General features: G+C 41.7%; 1 protein-coding gene across 1 annotated transcript; it reads right to left on the minus strand.

The window, feature by feature from the left end:
- Positions 1–10,166: 10,166 nt before the first annotated feature.
- LOC123600393 (tripartite motif-containing protein 43-like) lies at positions 10,167–18,032 on the minus strand. Its single transcript, XM_045482461.1, is given in 6 exon segments — positions 10,167–10,823; positions 11,504–11,541; positions 11,762–11,955; positions 13,296–13,526; positions 16,869–16,964; positions 17,631–18,032. Coding segments are annotated over 6 exon segments (1,455 nt in total). The 3' UTR covers positions 10,167–10,329.
- Positions 18,033–18,276: the final 244 nt, after the last annotated feature.

Consider the following 18,276-nt stretch of genomic DNA (forward strand, 5'->3'; position numbering starts at 1 on the left):
CCAGGTTTGTAAGTTTGTAAGTTGAGCCCCTCCAGTGACAGCATGAAGCCTGCTTGGGATTCTCTCTGTCCCCCTCTCTCTCTGCCCCTTTCCCTCTCTCTCTAAAAAAACAAAAAAAACCCAAAAAACAAACAAAAAACATATATATATATATATATATATATATATATATATATATATATATATATATTAGAGTGCATATATCAGAGAGGTCTATAATCGTGCTGGAATTTGGATGCAACTTTCACCCAAAATATCACTAGCAATTTTTTTTAATATCATCGGGTCTGTTTTAATATATTCTTGTAGGTAATAACAGCAGGACAGGTCCTTGGCTGCAAAGCACTTGATAGGAAGTGAAGCACATTATTTAAAATGTAAAAAACTTACTGGAAGGAAATTATTCTAGAGTTTGGTCTTAAAAATAAGTGTTACATAAGAAAAGGGGAAGGAGCAGTGATGTCCAGAAGGAACTGGTACAGACAAACCAAGACCTCTACATGATCTGTAGGGTACCAAATTCAGTGTAGGGGGAAACAGAAGAAGGAAACAAGGCTATCAAATGAACTTGAGAACCCCAAAAGTCATCAACAGGGATTCATTAGGAAGTGTGGCAAGTCAATTTAAGGAGAGCTGCTGAAACTAGGGAAGAGGGTAGTTTGCACACTTTAAATGCAAGGAGTTAATGATAATGTGTGAAGGGGTTTGAACCATTTGCTTCCTTTGACTCTCAAACATCACCAGCCAGAACTCCCTTCCAGAACCTTCCAAAATCTTCCCTTATTGGGAATGACATACATACTGAGCAAGGCTGGGACAATAGTTAAAAAAAGGAACCTTATTTAAAAAGTTGAGAAAGGGGGCGCCTGGGTGGCGCAGTCGGTTAAGCGTCCGACTTCAGCCAGGTCACGATCTCGCGGTCCGTGAGTTCGAGCCCCGCGTCGGGCTCTGGGCTGATGGCTCAGAACCTGGAGCCTGTTTCCGATTCTGTGTCTCCCTCTCTCTCTGCCCCTCCCCCGTTCATGCTCTGTCTCTCTCTGTCCCAAAAATAAATAAACGTTGAAAAAAAAATTAAAAAAAAAAAAAGTTGAGAAAGGAGCAGAATGAGGAAATGCCAAAATCTCAGAGGTAACAGGGAAATTGTGAAGCATTGGGAGGAAAATAAAGCCCTTGGGGTTGCTTTGGACAATAGTGGGCCCCTGTGAGAGAACCTCTGTAGCCCTGTAGCCCCACCCCTTCCCTGGTCTGAGCTGTGTCCATCCCAACACACTTCTCATTCAGCGGGGGTTTAGGAAACGTGCTCAGCGTCCCCCATCCCTATCCATCCAGCCAGAGCAGACCATCCCACTCCGTAAGAGGACAGTGCAGTGGTAACGCTCAAAATCTTGCATTCACATGTCCTTTACCAGAGCAACATCACGTCTAGCAATCTCTCTCACAAACAATGATATACACACAAGGGTGTACTGTGGAGCATTTCCGAAGGCTAAATAAATTAACAGTAAACAGACGTTCTGAAATTCGGGGTATCATTTGATAAAATAGGCTACAAATCGTTCAACTCATTAAGTGATGGCATTCTGTCATTAGAAACTCGGCCCACACTATCTCGTGTGTTCTTAGCTAACGGATTCAATGAATACTCAAAAACAAATGCTTCCACCTGACAACCCAAAACCACTCCAAGCCAATTCACACCACTGAGAAAACATGAAAAATAAAGATTCACTGACCTCAGTTCAAATTCACAGTGAGTGATCTTAAAGCCCAAAGTTTCCATTTCTGACCAGAGAATCTGAAATGTTGACTGACATGGAAATCTGTTGAATTAAAGAGAATATATATCCAGGGCATTCACCCCGTAGGTGCTGCTGCCTGGTCAACCTGGAATAGAAGGAGGAGTCCTCTTTTCATATTTTGCAGGTTTAATGGCATCGACATCATGCTGGTTTTCTGACATACCAGGGGGCTTAGGCTAAACTACCCCGAGGGAAAAGAGGGTGGCAGCCATTTCCTAGCCTACACCCAGTTTCCCCTGGTTATTGAATCCAGCTGCTAATGTAAGGGCTACCTTGACGGATTCTGCAGATTTGCAGTTAAACTGCTGAGTTTCAACTAGCAGATCTGCAGAGCTGCTGCCTGAGGGACAGAGGGTTAATGTTCTCTGTGGACCTGCATGGCTAGGGCAAGTGATTTTGGTGGCACCCCCGTGCCTCCCGGCACAGCGCCAGTTTCTGCAGGGGTGTGCCTGGGCCAGTGTGGGCGCCCCCAGTGTCTCCACCACTTCCAGCATGGGAAGCATGCAAGAACCCACAATAAAACAAAATCCCTTTAACGTCCTCATTCCTGGCAACACTTTATGACCATTTGGGGTAAAGAGATATTATTGCCCTAAGTGACGTATGTTTCGATGTTGCCGGGAGCACTGGAGGGCGCTGTCAAATTGGTGACGCAGTGAGAAATTAAGCCCTTAGGGGTGCTTTTGACAATAGTAGGCCCCAGTGAGAGAGTGCATGTGCTTTTGGAATTCAAGATGATTTTTAAAAACCATGCATATGAACACTTTGGAGCATCATCCTCTTCACATGTATATAAACATATACTTTGTAAGACTTGAAGACTGGGTCATAGTTGCCACTCTTTCCAGAAATGCATCGCCGGGCTGATTGTTAGGTGGGAAATACATCAGAAAAGCTAGGTTTTCAGATTGAATTATCCAGTTCTGATAGAGTGGGGCTATCAGTTATTCCTTAAAAAGAAATTTCTTCTTGGAGCACCTGGGTGGCTCAGTCCATTAAGCCACCCACTTTGGCTCAGGTCATGATCTCAGGGCTCCTGACTTCGAGCCCTGGGTCATGCTCTGCGCTGACAGCTTGGAGCCTGGAGCCTGCTTCAGATTCTGTGCCTCTCTCTCTGCCCCTCCCCTGGTCACACTCTGTCTCTCCCTCTCAAAAATAAACAAATATTTAAAAAAAAAGAAGAAATTTCTTTTTACTGTCCTTTTCCCATCCATCCTGGTTGTTTTTTTTATGTTCTGTTGCAATGCAAGTTATGAATGAAGTTGACCTAAGGGGGTGTCTGATCTGGGGCCATTCTTTACTGTCTCCCTTGAACTGGACTGGGGAGCACTAGGCAGAGTGCTCCTGTCCTGCTGCGGCTGGGAGGCCTAGGGGGGCTTGATCTGGAGTGTGAGGGACAGAAGAAACATCCATCCTGGAGCGGTGGCCAGAGATGTTCTACATGAAAGTCTGACCTTAAAAAACAACAACAGTAAATCAATCAATGAAAGCACTACCTCCATGAGGAAAGGAAGATATTTGCACACACCTCATGAAACCAATTTCAAACCAGTTTTCAAAGACATTGGATGAAATCACCAACTGATGAAACTAATCCTCTCTATCTCTTTGCAAGTTGAGAACAAAAGCCATTGGTGTACAGAAATTTAGATATGAAGACCACATTTACCAGTTGGCTTGTTGTGAAATCAGGTGGCCCTTGGTGAGATGACATTTGGGGAGATGGGTTTATGGAGATTAGCCAGGAGGAGATTAGCCAGGATGTTAAATCCATTTTTTCCTCTGGTTTGAAGAAATCCCATCATCCATAGGAACACCCCTCTGAAGACCTCTGAAGTGCTATCACTTGGAAGAAATTGGTGGTCTTCAGAGACTCACTATGAGGAGATTCTAGGGGCCAGACTCATTCTCCTCCAGAACTAGGAGAATATGTTTGGAGCTCACCTGGCTGTGGAGACCTCTGAAAGCTCTCACCTGGAAGCCCTGGTCCTCAAGCTGACTTCCTATCAGCACTGCTACATACAGCAAGCATCTGTGAGATCAGAGGCATGCTCTATAAGTGAGTACACAAGGTAGCAGAAGAGGGTTGGCTGGTTGCAGCGACTTTCCCAAAGGAAAACAAATCAGATTTCCTGTTTTCCTATGAGGGACCTGAGGTGTATCTGTGAAGTGATGTTTGCCTACTTAGAGCCATCCGTGTTCTATTAGCCTCATTATGGGTGTTAATATGGAGTTAATATGATGATTAGTTTTAGTTCTGTTATTTTATGCATCCGTTAGTCATTTATACATACTAGAAAGACTAAGAAAGTAGTTTCCAAGCTGTACCTGTCTTGTAGTTTTGTACTTGGGTGGATGCTAAAAAGGGTTTTAGGAGTGTTTGATTAGACATGGAGTACCTATGATGGTCTACTCTGCTGCATGCCTGGATTCACAACAGAGGTAATAGTCTATAATATGGGACTAGATGGGGCATTCAATGATTTGTAAGAGAATATTGTTTTTAAGTGAAGTAAATGCTTGTCTCTTAAGAAACATATGAATTATCTTGACTTTGATGTTCAAGAAGTTAGGAAAGGATTGGGTAAATAGAAAAGTGATATTGGTGAGTATATAGAAATATGAGAAATTTGAAGAACATCTGTATTTGACTGATATAGACAGAAGGACCCAAATTTTATGCAGAATAAATTTCATGGGGAAGGATTTGTTTTTGGTACTGATTATTGTTTCATTTAGATTATATCTTAATTTTTTTTTTCAACGTTTATTCACTTTTGGGACAGAGAGAGACAGAGCATGAACGGGGGAGGGGCAGAGAGAGAGGGAGACACAGAATCGGAAACAGGCTCCAGGCTCTGAGCCATCAGCCCAGAGCCTGACGCGGGGCTCGAACCCACGGGCCGCGAGATCGTGACCTGGCTGAAGTCGGACGCTCAACCGACTGCGCCACCCAGGCGCCCCTCATTTAGATTATATCTTATCACAATGTGAAGGGCTGTTTGGCAATAGTCTTAAAGACCTGGAAGAGATAGCCATTCTGTTTAATTCTCCATTTGTTTTATTAGAGTGGTACAGATAACAAAAATATGAGGGTGGAAAATTTCACATGGTGAGTCTATTTATGAAGGTAAACTGTATTTAGGATCAGGCCCCACTCAACAATGTTTAGTTCCTCTTCATTAACTTAACATTCAGAAATTGTTGTGGAAAGACAGATGTGACACGTGGGTTCTAATTAAGAGAAGGGCATACTAGGAGAATTGCCTGACAATTACATAAGGTAATGGAAATGCAGGCTTAGATACCCTGAACTAAATCAATGACTGGTAATGAGCATTACCATTTTTTTTTTTTAATAGCATTCGGGACCCTTTACTGGAGCTATAAATTATGTCAACCTCCTCCAGTTCCATCTCTTTGGTGAAAAATGAGACCTCGGCAAGACTGGGGTTACTGTGTGTGCTCTCCCTCTCCTATTCTCTGTCCCTCTCTCAATTTAGGAGCAAAGGAAGGGGAGCTGGAAGTGGATAGTTTTGGCTAGGCAGCCAAGACAGTTTTCTACAGATCTCAGAGCTCTCTTGAGTCTTGGTTTTCCATTTGTGTGTCCTCTACAAAATCAAACCTATTATGCTCCAGACCCAGTGTAATAAGAGTAACACCCCGAGTGAAATTTTGCTTGGACCTTTTATTTCTCTAAGGAAGAGGAATAGATAACCTATATGATTTTCTTCCCCCAGAAACCTGGAGTCCAATATCCCAGACGCCATCATGAAAAACTCATCTGCCCACTCTTCCTGAATTCCTTTACAGACCCAGTCACCATATCCTGTGGGCACAGCTTCTGTTGGTCCTGTTTCTGCCTTTCCTAGAGGGGAGATGAATTCCCTTCCAGGTGCCCAGTGTGCAGTGAACTCTCCAAACAGAGTACAAAACCAATATTGTTCTGAAGAATCTGCTGTCCATTGCCAGAAAAGCCAGTCTAAGGGAATTCTTGTGCTCTGAGGAGCAGATGTGTGGGGCCAAAAAGAGACAAAGATGATTTTCTGTAGTGAGGAGCAGAGTCTGCACTGTTTACTCTGTTCTGACTCTCCAGAGCATGAGGCTCACAAATACTGCTCTGTTGACAAGGCTGCTGAGGAACAGCACATAAGTGATGGCACTGGGAACACTTTGACAGGTGGGATTTTAGTAAGGACATAAGGGGTATGAAGGTGCCTGAGTCCTCCTTCATGAATGCCAGGTACTGGGTACCCAGGAGGAGGCTGTGAAGGAAATACACCAGGACACCAGGGGGCGCCTGGTTGGCTCAGTTCCTCAAATCTAACTGAACATGACTCAGATCTCAAGGTTGTGAGATCAAGCTTTGCACAGGGCTCTGCATTGAGAGTGCAGAGCCTGCTTGGGATTCTCTCTCTCCTTATCTGCCCTTTCCTGATCATGTTTTCTCTGTCTTTCTCAAAATAAACTTTAAAAAATCATACACCAGTCTACTGCTCCTCATGGCAGGGTGGTTAAGTAAATGGTCATGATGTCCATCGGTGAGACAGATGTCATCATGCTCAAGGTACTATAAAGCTCTCCCCTTGAGAAAGAGCCACTGGCTGTGAAAACTACAAAAGTACAGAAAGGTTTTCTTATAGGCTACATATATCCCCAACAGTGGGCACAGGTGGGATAAAGTGCATTGGCATTAGCAGGGGAAAAGCATCACTGGAAGTATATTGGGATCGAAGATGCCATGTGTTCTGAAGACTGACCCTGCCAAGCAAGATGCTGACCAGTTTCACCAGGCAAATGATAACCTGACATTGCATGGTTCTGCAATTGGAAATCCCCTAAATTTTGATCAGTAGTGGGGGCAAACAGGCAAAAGTGATGATCCTTTTGCTCTCCCTGAAGTATATGTATCTAGTATCCCTACATCCTTCCCACCATTGGAGTTCTGAAACTTGGATGTATTTGCCACAATCCATAGTTCTTTTACAGAATAAGCTCTCAAACCAGATGAGATATTTATGGAAGAAGATTCAAGGAATCCAAGAGAGCCTCCATAAATATGGCAGTATGAATGTACCTTGGATGGTAAGTATGAGACTGTATTTCCCTCTGAGTCAGGGTGAGACAGATGACCTAGAAACTGTGCCATTAGGAACTTCAGCTGAAATCATGTGTCATGCAATTCTGCCACAGAACATCAGGAGAAATGATCCAGCCATCTATTGAACCTAAGATAGCAAGCATGCCTCTTAGGATTTTTAGGCTCTACTATCCCAGTAACTACAAAAAAGAACTATGAGAAGAATGTTCAACAAGTGTTAAGATGGAGGCACAGAGCGTGATCTAGATCAGTTCAATAGCCATTATTCAGGCTCTCAGGACAAATTCCTCAGGCTGAAGGTCAATCTGAGTTCTCAAGGTCAAGTAGATGTGAAAAATCATTGGATATTTGAGGCAGAGATTTCTACGTTTATACACTCCAGGTATTAAAGAGCGTATCATTGGGAACTGCAGGTATTTCCATTTGATTAGTCCAGTGAGGACCTTTGATCCGGGGATCAAAAGGAAACATGAACAGCAGTGGAACAAGTGTGCCCCTGATGGTGAAAACAGTAGGAGGTAGAGAATGCAACAGGTCAAATAGGAGAAAATGTTAGGTTTAAAAATAAAACTTAAAAAATGAGGGAAAAAAGCGAAAGAAAAAGCTGACATGCAGAATGGGAGACAGACCCTAAATCCCGGCAGAGAATATGCAGTGGAGTAAGGATTAGTGTCCTTAATGAATACGGAGGGCCTTCTCCTTCGAAGGTGGACAGCAGAAGATAGAGCTATGAGGACAGACATCCATTTTGAAGAGCTTTTTTTTTTTTTTTTTTCAACGTTTATTTATTTTTGGGACAGAGAGAGACAGAGCATGAAAGGGGGAGGGGCAGAGAGAGAGGGAGACACAGAATCAGAAACAGGCTCCAGGCTCTGAGCCATCAGCCCAGAGCCCGACGCGGGGCTCGAACTCACGGACCGCGAGATCGTGACCTGGCTGAAGTCGGACGCTTAACCGACTGCGCCACCCAGGCGCCCCCAGACATCCATTTTGAAAGCAGGTAGTGAGAATTTTAGGAAGATCCTTTCTGGTGGCCTCCAAACCAGAGAGTCAAATGCAACATTGCCCTGAAGAGAGAAACGTCAGGCTGTGGAGGAGGGAGGTTTGAGACTGGAGGTGAGTTTCCTAACCTAACCCATAGCAGAATATTGCATGATTTGAATCACTCATACATTTCAATTTCTTGCCCAGTTTCTGATGTGAGAGGTTGGGTTTGAAAGAGATTATCAATGACAAGCTTTTCACTAGTGTCAGGAATTCATAAAGTGGATGCAAGTAGTTTGAGGGAATGTGGTTTTGGCTTTTCATATAGTTTTGGAAGAATCAAAACATGAAGGAAAGAGGAATGAAAGGCTTCTGAGAAGGGGGAGTTCATGAATTTTTGGATGTATGGAACTCAGTGGTAGAGCCATCTGGGTGCTGTTTTAAGTGGCAAGCGGTGAGATGGACTTGAGTATTTTGATTTAGTTAATCGGTGTCCTTGCAGTGTTTTGTGAATCAACATGAAACTTCACTGTTCCTACTTATGAGAAACTGAACTACTTGTTCATTGGTGTGTTCCTTGATTTTGACAGTGGAAGTTTGAGTTTTGTGGATGTGACAAAGCAGTGGATCATTTGGACATACAATGATGGCTTCTTGAAATGTCCTGTAAAGTCCTTCATATTCTCTGGTCACAGATTTGGGCTAAGTCACTAGCCTGACCTGGGGGACCAGGAACCTAGTACCTGAGGGAGCCCTCATCCATCAAAGCAAATCAATGATACTTGATTGACTTTTCTACTTTTCTACTTTATAAGTTCATTTGACTGCTCTTCAAATAAAGGGGTCGTGAAACCCAGAATTTTGCCATTTCATTCCACCTTCTTGGATATCAGAATCATCTCCTGTGGGCCTCTTATCTGGAATACTGTGTCATCACTGCTCACCTATTTTGTGAGCCTGCGGGAGTTACCAAAATACATGAGTATGTGATCGGACCCGAATGGCCAAACACAGGGAACACAGGAGCACGGGGTTTGCACATTAGGCACAGGCACGGTTATATTAGACTCCCATGTAAGTCTGCAACCCAGCTTCTGGAGATCTCCCCAGGTGTATTTAATGTATAGCCAAGTTTAAGAACTATTACTCTCGATCAATACTTTCAAACTTGACTCTAAATTGAAATCACTTGAAGAACTTTAAAGAGTGCCACTGCCTGAACAACATCCCAGAGAATTAAAATCTATCCAGGTGATACTAATGTGTAGTTGAGTTTGAGAATGATTGTTTGAATTTAAACCTAAAGTGTTATTCTTTTCTCATATGTACAGCTCATCATTCCACAATGTTTTTAAAATTAGATTACTTAAAACTTGATATAGAAGAAGACAGGTTACAGGTGAAAATTGAAATAGTTCCATGCCAACATATATATGACATGGGCTGCCATGATATTTTCTTTCTTTCATTAAGCGTCAAATTTTATCAGGCACATCAATATATAAATCTTTTTTGAGTTGAAGAAAAAGTGACAACATCCTGCTTCTGTTTCCCAACTGGCATTGATATGGTGTGTCTGTTAAAGAACTTCAACTTTCATGCTCTGGAATCTGATTCATTAGGATCAATAATTTTCATGTCTCTCAGAGAGAGGGCTAGGTAGCATTGATGCTTAATCTTTGCCTTACTGCCTGAGAGGCAGATTTATACTGTGTGTGAACGTAAGATATAGGTCACTATACATTTAAATAATACTCCTCAGTAGTCCCATTTAATTTTGGTTACATTTAGTATGCTTTTGACAGTGGTACCCCATGTCCTGATTTGCTACTGTGTAATATGTATGAATTTACTCAAACATTTATTAAATGTCAATTACATGTCAAACTTAGTGCTACCTGCTGAAATATATCTATACATTAGCCTGGCATGTATCTTCTCATATAATGGGTAAACAAGAGGAGAGGGACAATATTAGCTTGTGGACTTTCCTGAGTATAAGGTCTTCTGAGTCCATACAATTAGGAGACCTCATTTAGTCCGGAAGCTTTAAAAAACCGTTCCATGAAGAAGACATTTTAAAGCTGACACTTGGTGAAGAAACACACCTTAGCAGATGCAGAGCAAAGAGGAGAGAATTCCAGGTCTGCCAGTGAGAAGAAACCTGTGCTCTTGCTTTAACCCATGCAGCCGAGTAAACCCACTCAGGCATTCTTCGCCTCCAGCTACCTTAGAATCAAGTGAAAGGACACTACCTAGAATAAAGATAGCATCAACCTCTAAGAGAGATTGTTTTTATTTAAATACAATGGAAACAAATGTATACGCTTGTAATTATCAACCTTTAAAAATAGTCAATGGGTTGGATAAAGGAAGACGTTGAAGACCATCAAGCAGGCACTTCGCTGAGCTGACGCTTGCGGTCACTTTCTGACATGTCCCTCCTCACGAGGGTGCAGAGCATAGAAAGGGTCGGAGAGGAAGACAGAAGGAACGTGAGAGGAAACTGCAAATGAGGGAGCAATTGGCCACGTTCACAAAGCTCACCACACCACACTCATAATCCAGGAACACCCCCACGTGGCCCAGAGGCCTTTCTACATATTGAGGCGACAGTGGGGAGGAGCTAAAGAGATGACACTGGTTGTCCTCTTTGATACAAAAGAGTAGAAAAATCCCCTCTGAGTCAAGCGCCATGTCATTCCTCATTGTCCAAGAATCATCGCAAAATCCAAGGGCCCAGTTCTGACAGTTCCCCACATCCACCTCCCAGTAATGCTGACCACAGGTAAATGTCTGGGCTCCCCATGCCAGAAAGTATTTTGATCTTGTTGCATTAGTGACAACGTCAGGATGATCGCGACTGGAGAGCCAACGTCTCAGATCTTCAAACAGCGGCATGTGACAGGTCGTTGTTTCATTTTCAAAAAAAAAGGGCACTGAAGGAGGAAGGAAACAGTCACATTAACATGGAGTGTTACCAATTCCTGGTGGACGTGGGCTTTATATCGTGTCTGGGTTTCTAGCTTTCCCTGGAAACAAGGGCCAGGGCAGTGAGGAAGCTCTAGAAATCTACTGTATGCCAGGGCCTGTCTTCATAATGAGCAAATCATTAATGAGACAAAATAGAAGACATTTATGAGTTTTCTTAAAATGTATAAAGAAGAGGGATATTGCTAAGCTCTGGTTTTTTTCCTCTGAAACTTTTAAAATTGGGACATCATTAGTAGTTGACAGTAACAGAAAGGAGTAGCCAACTTCTCTTCTCGGAAAATAAGAATAACTCTAAATAATAGTAATTCCTAAAGAGTGGTCACTTTGCCTCGTATTTAAGTATTTTTTACCAATATATATCAAGATAAAATAACCGGAAAGAAAAATTCATATCTTTTACAAGTAGAATGTTTGTGAGAATTTTCAGCAAATGGAATTTTTGAGAAGAAAATTATGCAATAAGTGGTTAGCTTACTTTGTGGGGCTGTGTAGAAGTATTCATTTTCTGTTCTTAACACTATTGATTTATACAAAGTATTTTTGTATTATGTGAATAAAGGATGTACTGTGTAAAGTGCGTTTATTGTGAAACATTCTAGAAAACAAAACTCTCTACTCACCTCACAGCCAGTAATCACCACATAACCCGAAACCTGGAATATACTGAATGTTCATGCAGATTGACATGCTTCACACAGTTAACACCAAACCTCAGCATGATGCACACATCAACTATCTTTTCCTATTGCTTACTTCCAGGTAGCTTATCATAAACTATTGTACTGGGTTTTTCTCCAGATATTATTTGTTGGTCCACATATATTGTTTTTCCACAAAGGCAAATTGGGTTACAAAATGCCAGATATGAAATCATCAATCGTACAATGGAGCAACATAACCCATAGACACTAGCTGAGGAGAACGTACGGCTATCCCCCCAAAGGGCGGTCTATTACCAAGAAAATGGTTGAGTCTCTCTATCAGCCCCGTGATGGGCCATGAACTGAGCTGTGGATCCACAGGTTGGGGCATGTGCAGCTGCACTGACTCACTCCTGCAAAAAAGAATAGTCAGTTACTCTTTCTGAGTTCGTTTTCATTACAATGGTTATATTTAATCTACATCCCCGTGAAGATGCTTCATTAAAATCCTCATAGTTAGCATCGTAAATAGTTATGAATGTAACTCCACAAACGAGGAAACTTAACAAATATCCATTTATTTTATGAAGAGCAAACTAAACCCAATTCTACCTCCTAACACTTTGATCCTGGCATAATATTTCAGGATCTGGTTCTTCACAGCCAAGCAGGGGTTCTGCAAAATGGCTGGAAACTGAGGACATTACAGAAGGGCCCTTTGATTTTTAATCCACACTGGTCACCACCGAGATGCTGTGTCCATATAAGCACAGCAAGGGGGTGAGGAGCTTAGCCCGGGCAGAGATTCTGCTTCCAGGTCCCAGCTTCCGTAAGTGCCACAGACAGCCTTTCCACGTGAAGCTGGAGTCAGCCACGTGCTACGTGGGAGCCCAAACCCTACATGGTCCTCCCCCCGCACCCCCCCCCCCCGTGGCTTTCTCTCCCTTCTCCCACTTTATGCTTCTCGGAAACACCTATTTCTCCCACATAAGCCTGTCACAGCTTTGGGCCACATCCTCAATGTGTTCTTACGTTTCTAAGCACTAAAATCGCAAATGGCGCTTTGTCTACGCGCAGCTTGTGCACAGAACTGCCAACCGCACGGGCTTCCACAGAGCCCTGTCCAGCTCCACCTTACACAAAATGACAAATGCGTCTCGAGACATGGAAAAATAAATACATTATAAAATGGGTTCTATTATCATAATAAATTACGCTCCTATTTCAGCACCAATAGCCTGATTACTCTTAAACAATTCTCAAACTTTTAATATAGGCGTAAACTTACCTTTTTAAAGTGTTTTCAAAATGCTGCAAAGAGAAACAGAAAAAAAAAAAAAACTCAGTATATGCCGCAAGATTCGCAGTAGAGACCTCATTACTTATTCCCAAGAGTGGGTAAGCCCCAATTCCAGCAAATTGTATCATGTACACGGAAACAGAAAGAGAAAATGAATTGTATAGATTCTGAAATTTCTCATTTTTGCCAGGTCCACATACAAATCCACAGTCTTCAAACAAGCTTCTCGGGGCTGTCCATCAGTAAGTGAATGTATATTACAACTTGAGAAGGAGGTATTCTCTAGGATTGTGTTTAACCTGCTTTTTCAGACTTGGGTTGTTATGTATGGCAAGAATACCGTTTGGACTTGTGCATCACCGAGACAGGTAAAACCCCTCCCACAGCATCACAAAGCATCACTGCCAACGCGTGACGGTAGACGAAGAGATTGTGGACGTTCTCCAGGCAGCCCCGTGACTCTCCTCAGCCCTTACCTGGAGCAGCTCCACGTCTGGTTTATGACACGTTTTCTTGAGGTCCTCATACATTCCTCTTAGGAGTTTTCCCTTTTGGTCCATGCTGTCCTCACTTGCTCTGAGTTGTTGTAAAATCTCGTTGCTTTCTTTTTCCATTCTCTCTAAATAACGTCTCTCTTCCTCAAAAAGCAAGTGGTACACCTTCCGATATTCAGCACGGATCATCTCCCTCCGCAGACACACATAACCCTGCGGTGAGTGGATTGTTTAGATCACCGAGCAGGCTCTCCCTGTCTTATCATCTACTATTTCTCCTCTGACATTTAGCAATTGGGCACATTCTTGAAAACAGAAATTTAGGGACATCTTTCTGCCCCCTGATCCCCTTTTCTGCTCATTTGGTTATTTTTTGGCACTAGAAGTGAAAACTTGACTCTAACTCCTTCCCCCAAATATCTACGTTTTCTTAATAATAGGTACTTGTGATTTAATAATTGTCTTGCCTAATATGCTAAGAATCCTCATTACTAAATCCATTTCATCTCTTGTATGCCCAGATATTTTAGCTACAGACTAACTCGCTTTCTGAAAATAATAGCAAACATTACTTCCTAGAATAAGATAAGACCTTTCTAAAATGTTTGCTTCCACGTCCACAAACTGCAAGCAGACCAGAACCTTGTGTGTATGAGTGCAGCTTAACTCATCCTGCCCAAGGCTCTACACCCCCTTTCTTAGCTGACTTCCACATGTCCTTAGAGACGTTGGTCAACAGACAACCACCTTCCAGTATTAATTCCTCTCTTCTCACTTTTTGTCACTTTATCTTTCCCTATTTTCCTCCCAACATTTAAACGTGGTTTGTTCATGCACATAGTTTTGAAATTAAAACAACGTGCTCGGTTGACCCGATGTCTTGGCTTTTGTGCTGTCATTTGTACTCCAAAAAAGCCTACTTCTTGTTCACAGGTATACATTCACTGGACTTGTTTATGGATCTCTCAATCATTCTTCCAATCAGTGAAATCTCTCTTTTATTCCTGTTTTAATGAGATTGTTCTTTATCTCCCCAGAACCTTCTTTGCTGAATCCACATGAGTTGTTACATGCATGTTACAAAGTTCTTTAGATTTCATCAGTCCTTCTTGCTATAAACCCTGCATACCCTGGGCTTCAAGGAAATCCTTGTCTCCTGGTTTCTTTCTAACAATTTGCCTTCTCCAGCTACTGTTTCCCAGCTGGAGTTACTCATACAGGGATTTCCCCAGTTATCTTTCCATGTGAAAACTTTTTACTTTTCTTTCTAAAAATTCCCATGTGAAAACCCTCTGCTCCAATGCCTAAAATTTTCCAACAATTGTGAAATGCCCCTGTCCCATTCCAATCTTTCACATAGACTCCAACCTTACACATCCAACTACCTACTGCACATTTCTTCTAGGATATCTCACAGGAACTTACAGTGGCACATTTCTCAAACTAACATTGTCTTAACCCAGACCAGCCATACCTCCTCCATTTCTAACCTTGGTGATGTTCCAAATTCAAGGAAATCTGTTGCATTTTTCAATTTTATCCATTTAACATTCTACACTCAAACAGATAATATTTTCTGGCATTTCTCTACCATAAGGACTGTCCTTTGAATCCTTCCATTTCCCATTATCTGTGTTCAATTCACTCCCCAAATTTCCTTTCAAGGCTCCTAAACAGCCTACTTGCTTCCTTGACTTTCATTTTGAGGTCTTCCAGTCAATCATTATTCTTTATAAATTGCTATCTGAATGAACTTTCTAAAAAAAGAATTGTGATATCTCTGCTTTAACTCCTTCAGCAACTTTTAACTGCGTTCAATATGTTTCAACTTCTTAGCATATATTAGATGAACCTTCAGTAAAATGACACCTAATTATCTCTGTGCCTTTATCTATGATCCATTTGGATACTTCTCCTCATTACACCAGTTAACCTTCAGTATTTTAAATGAGTTTTTGGTTCATCTTACATTCAGTTCACCCACTTAGCATGCTTACTTCAACTGTGCTTCTCATAAATAAGCCATACTCAATATTTAGATCTGACTTCAAATGTCTCTACTGTTACTCACTTTCCTTTATTGTCTTCATAATGGAGAAATACAGGCAGGTGTGGGGAAATCCTAAGTTTAGTGTGAGATGTGTTTAATTACCTCTTCCTAAAAGCTATTTTCCCAAATAGCCACATGCCTTGATTTCTGACATCATGCTGGTATCTGCCCAAAGTGATATTCCATAGTAAGTCTTTTCTGACCACCGTATTGAAAACTCAATTTTGTCAAAGCCACTTTCCTTATTTACTTTCCTACTGTATTTTTCTCAAAAAGCAGTTATCATGATGACTCATACTCTAAGTTTTATATTTTTACTTGTCAAATACCTTCCCCAACTACTGCATGAGCTCCTTGAGTGCAAAGAAATCTGTTGCTTTTGTCTATTTCTATGTTGTCTTGGAACAGTTACTGAGACACAGTAGGCACTGGATATTTCAAAGAAAAAATATTGTAGGTTATATACTTAATGATATCACCTTTAAGTAATGAAGATAATTTTGTTTTATCACCTTGTCATTCACACAGCCCCATTTTGATTGTTATTTTTTTTTTTCAACGTTTATTTATTTTTGGGACAGAGAGAGACAGAGCATGAACGGGGGAGGGGCAGAGAGAGAGGGAGACACAGAATCGGAAACAGGCTCCAGGCTCTGAGCCATCAGCCCAGAGCCCGACGTGGGGCTCGAACTCACGGACCGCGAGATCGTGACCTGGCTGAAGTCGGACGCTTAACCGACTGCGCCACCCAGGCGCCCCCACACAGCCCCATTTTGATTCCTTTATTAGTGCTGACAGGGTTCCCTCATACTGTTTGTTTATATTTCCATCAGGAAATCTTTACTTCCTCAAAAATACGGATAGGCTTTTGTTTCACATCTTCTACTAGTGGTGTTCAATCCATATTTTTGAATCCACAAATGATAGATCTGCATTCCTCTCTCATTCATTAGGTCACATTTTGAAGTAGCCAATGCTACTGTTTCAAGCCATATGTCTCAACACTGCATCTCTTATAGTACATGTGTTAACCAGCATGAACTTTTTAGGCTATCAACTTCTTCAGGATTCCTCTAGCTGTTAGGCTCAACCCTCACATATTTATCTGCTTTATATTCTCATGAGTTTACAATATCAAACTGTCCAATCATTAATATAATCAGAGAGTATCTTCTGCACATTCAAAGATTTTTTTCCTTCTAAGAAACCCTGTATTTATCTCATGTATCAATTATTGTCTCCCATTATGATAGTGATTTTCCTATACCTGTTGGTGTGTTACGGTGTTATCCAGGAAATAAAATCTTTTAGGTGGGTTTTTTGGTTTTAGGAAGAAAGCCTCACAAAAATGACATACTTCCCTGTACATGATTAGGTGGAACTGATTTGCTATTGGTTACTCACACATGGAAGACTATTAACATTATGATTTTAGCTCAAGTTTTTATTGTATAATCACTGTGTGGTTGAAGCTGGTACTAAAGAAAAAAGAATCCCTTGCTTACCTCCCATGCTCTGATTTTGCTGCTCTCTCTTTTTTGATTTCTCCGATTTTCTTGTGTCTTTTCCCACACAGACCTCATTTCTTTCAGGAGCTTTTGCTACAAAAGAACCATGAATGTGAGCATCAGAAACGCTGTTATTGAAACTTCCATGTCATAACAGACAGAGAGGGGCAGGGAATGCAAAATACATGATTATTAAAGAGAGCAAAGTGCCAATGCATTTCACTGCTAAGCTCAATGTCAAATATGGAGGACTTTTATAACCACATAGTAAAGCTACAGTTGGAAAGGGTGTCTCACCATGGAGGACACTGGCTGTCAAACTTTACATCATAAAACCAATTTTCAATAAATGAACCTATCTCACCTTTTAATGTCCTGTTACCAGTTATCATCTCCTAATACCCTATTACTTTAGTGGAGAGACAGTGTTTCTAAATAGAGTCTATTAGTAGGCTTTGTGTAATTATGGTTATAATGGACAATAACCATTCCTGAAACTAACAGATTTGTCTACCTTGGTCTTCACAGTTCCAACTATGATAAACATTATTATCACCATCAAGCTTGAGTTGTAAGATTTTAACTGTGGAAATGTAAATGTTGTAGGACTGAGAACATCCTTTTTTCAATAGGTTATCCAAGTGTCGGGCACATGATGCCAGTTAATACCTGTTCAGTAAGATGAATGGATGAATAAATTATTTTTTTCTAGTCTCTCAAATATCAGATCCCCCAGATTCTGTCTCAGCCATTGCTTACCCGGTATTCCTCAGCGGTCCAGTCAGTGGAACAATGTCTGTGGGCCTCATGCTCCTTTGACTTACAGCACAGCAAACAGAGCAGGTCCTTCATAACCTCACAGAAGAAGTTCTTAGTTTTCATGTGTATCTCACACATCTGTTCTGCAGAGCTCGGTAAGTGGTAAGGTCTTGCCCGTCTGGCAAGGAATACCCGTGTCTTCAAAACAATGTTGGTTTTGAAGTTCGTTTGATGGGATGTTTCCCTGCAGACAGGGCAGGAAGGAGGATGATAGGCTTCCTCCCAGAAGATACAAAGACAAGGCATACAAAAGCTGTGCCCACAGCCTATAGTGACCGGGTCTATGAAGTACTTCACACATATGGAACAAGTGAATTCATTCTGGAAGATGTTGGAATCCATATTTCTGAGGAGACAAAGGAAAGAAAGAGGAAATTAGTTTGTCATAGGCCTTTTAAAGAAGTGAATATTCAAAACTTTAAAAAATACCAAGAGGTGGGGGTGCCTGGGTGGCTCAATTGGTTAAGCACCTGACTTTGGCCCAGGTCATGATCTCACGGTTTGTCAGTGTGAGTCTGTGTTGGGCTCTGTGCCGACAGCTTGGAGCCTGGAGACTGTTTCAGATTCTGCATCTCCCTCTCTCTCT

This window comes from Leopardus geoffroyi, chromosome D1, assembly GCF_018350155.1.
Source record: "Leopardus geoffroyi isolate Oge1 chromosome D1, O.geoffroyi_Oge1_pat1.0, whole genome shotgun sequence".
Taxonomy (NCBI): Eukaryota; Metazoa; Chordata; class Mammalia; order Carnivora; family Felidae; genus Leopardus; species Leopardus geoffroyi.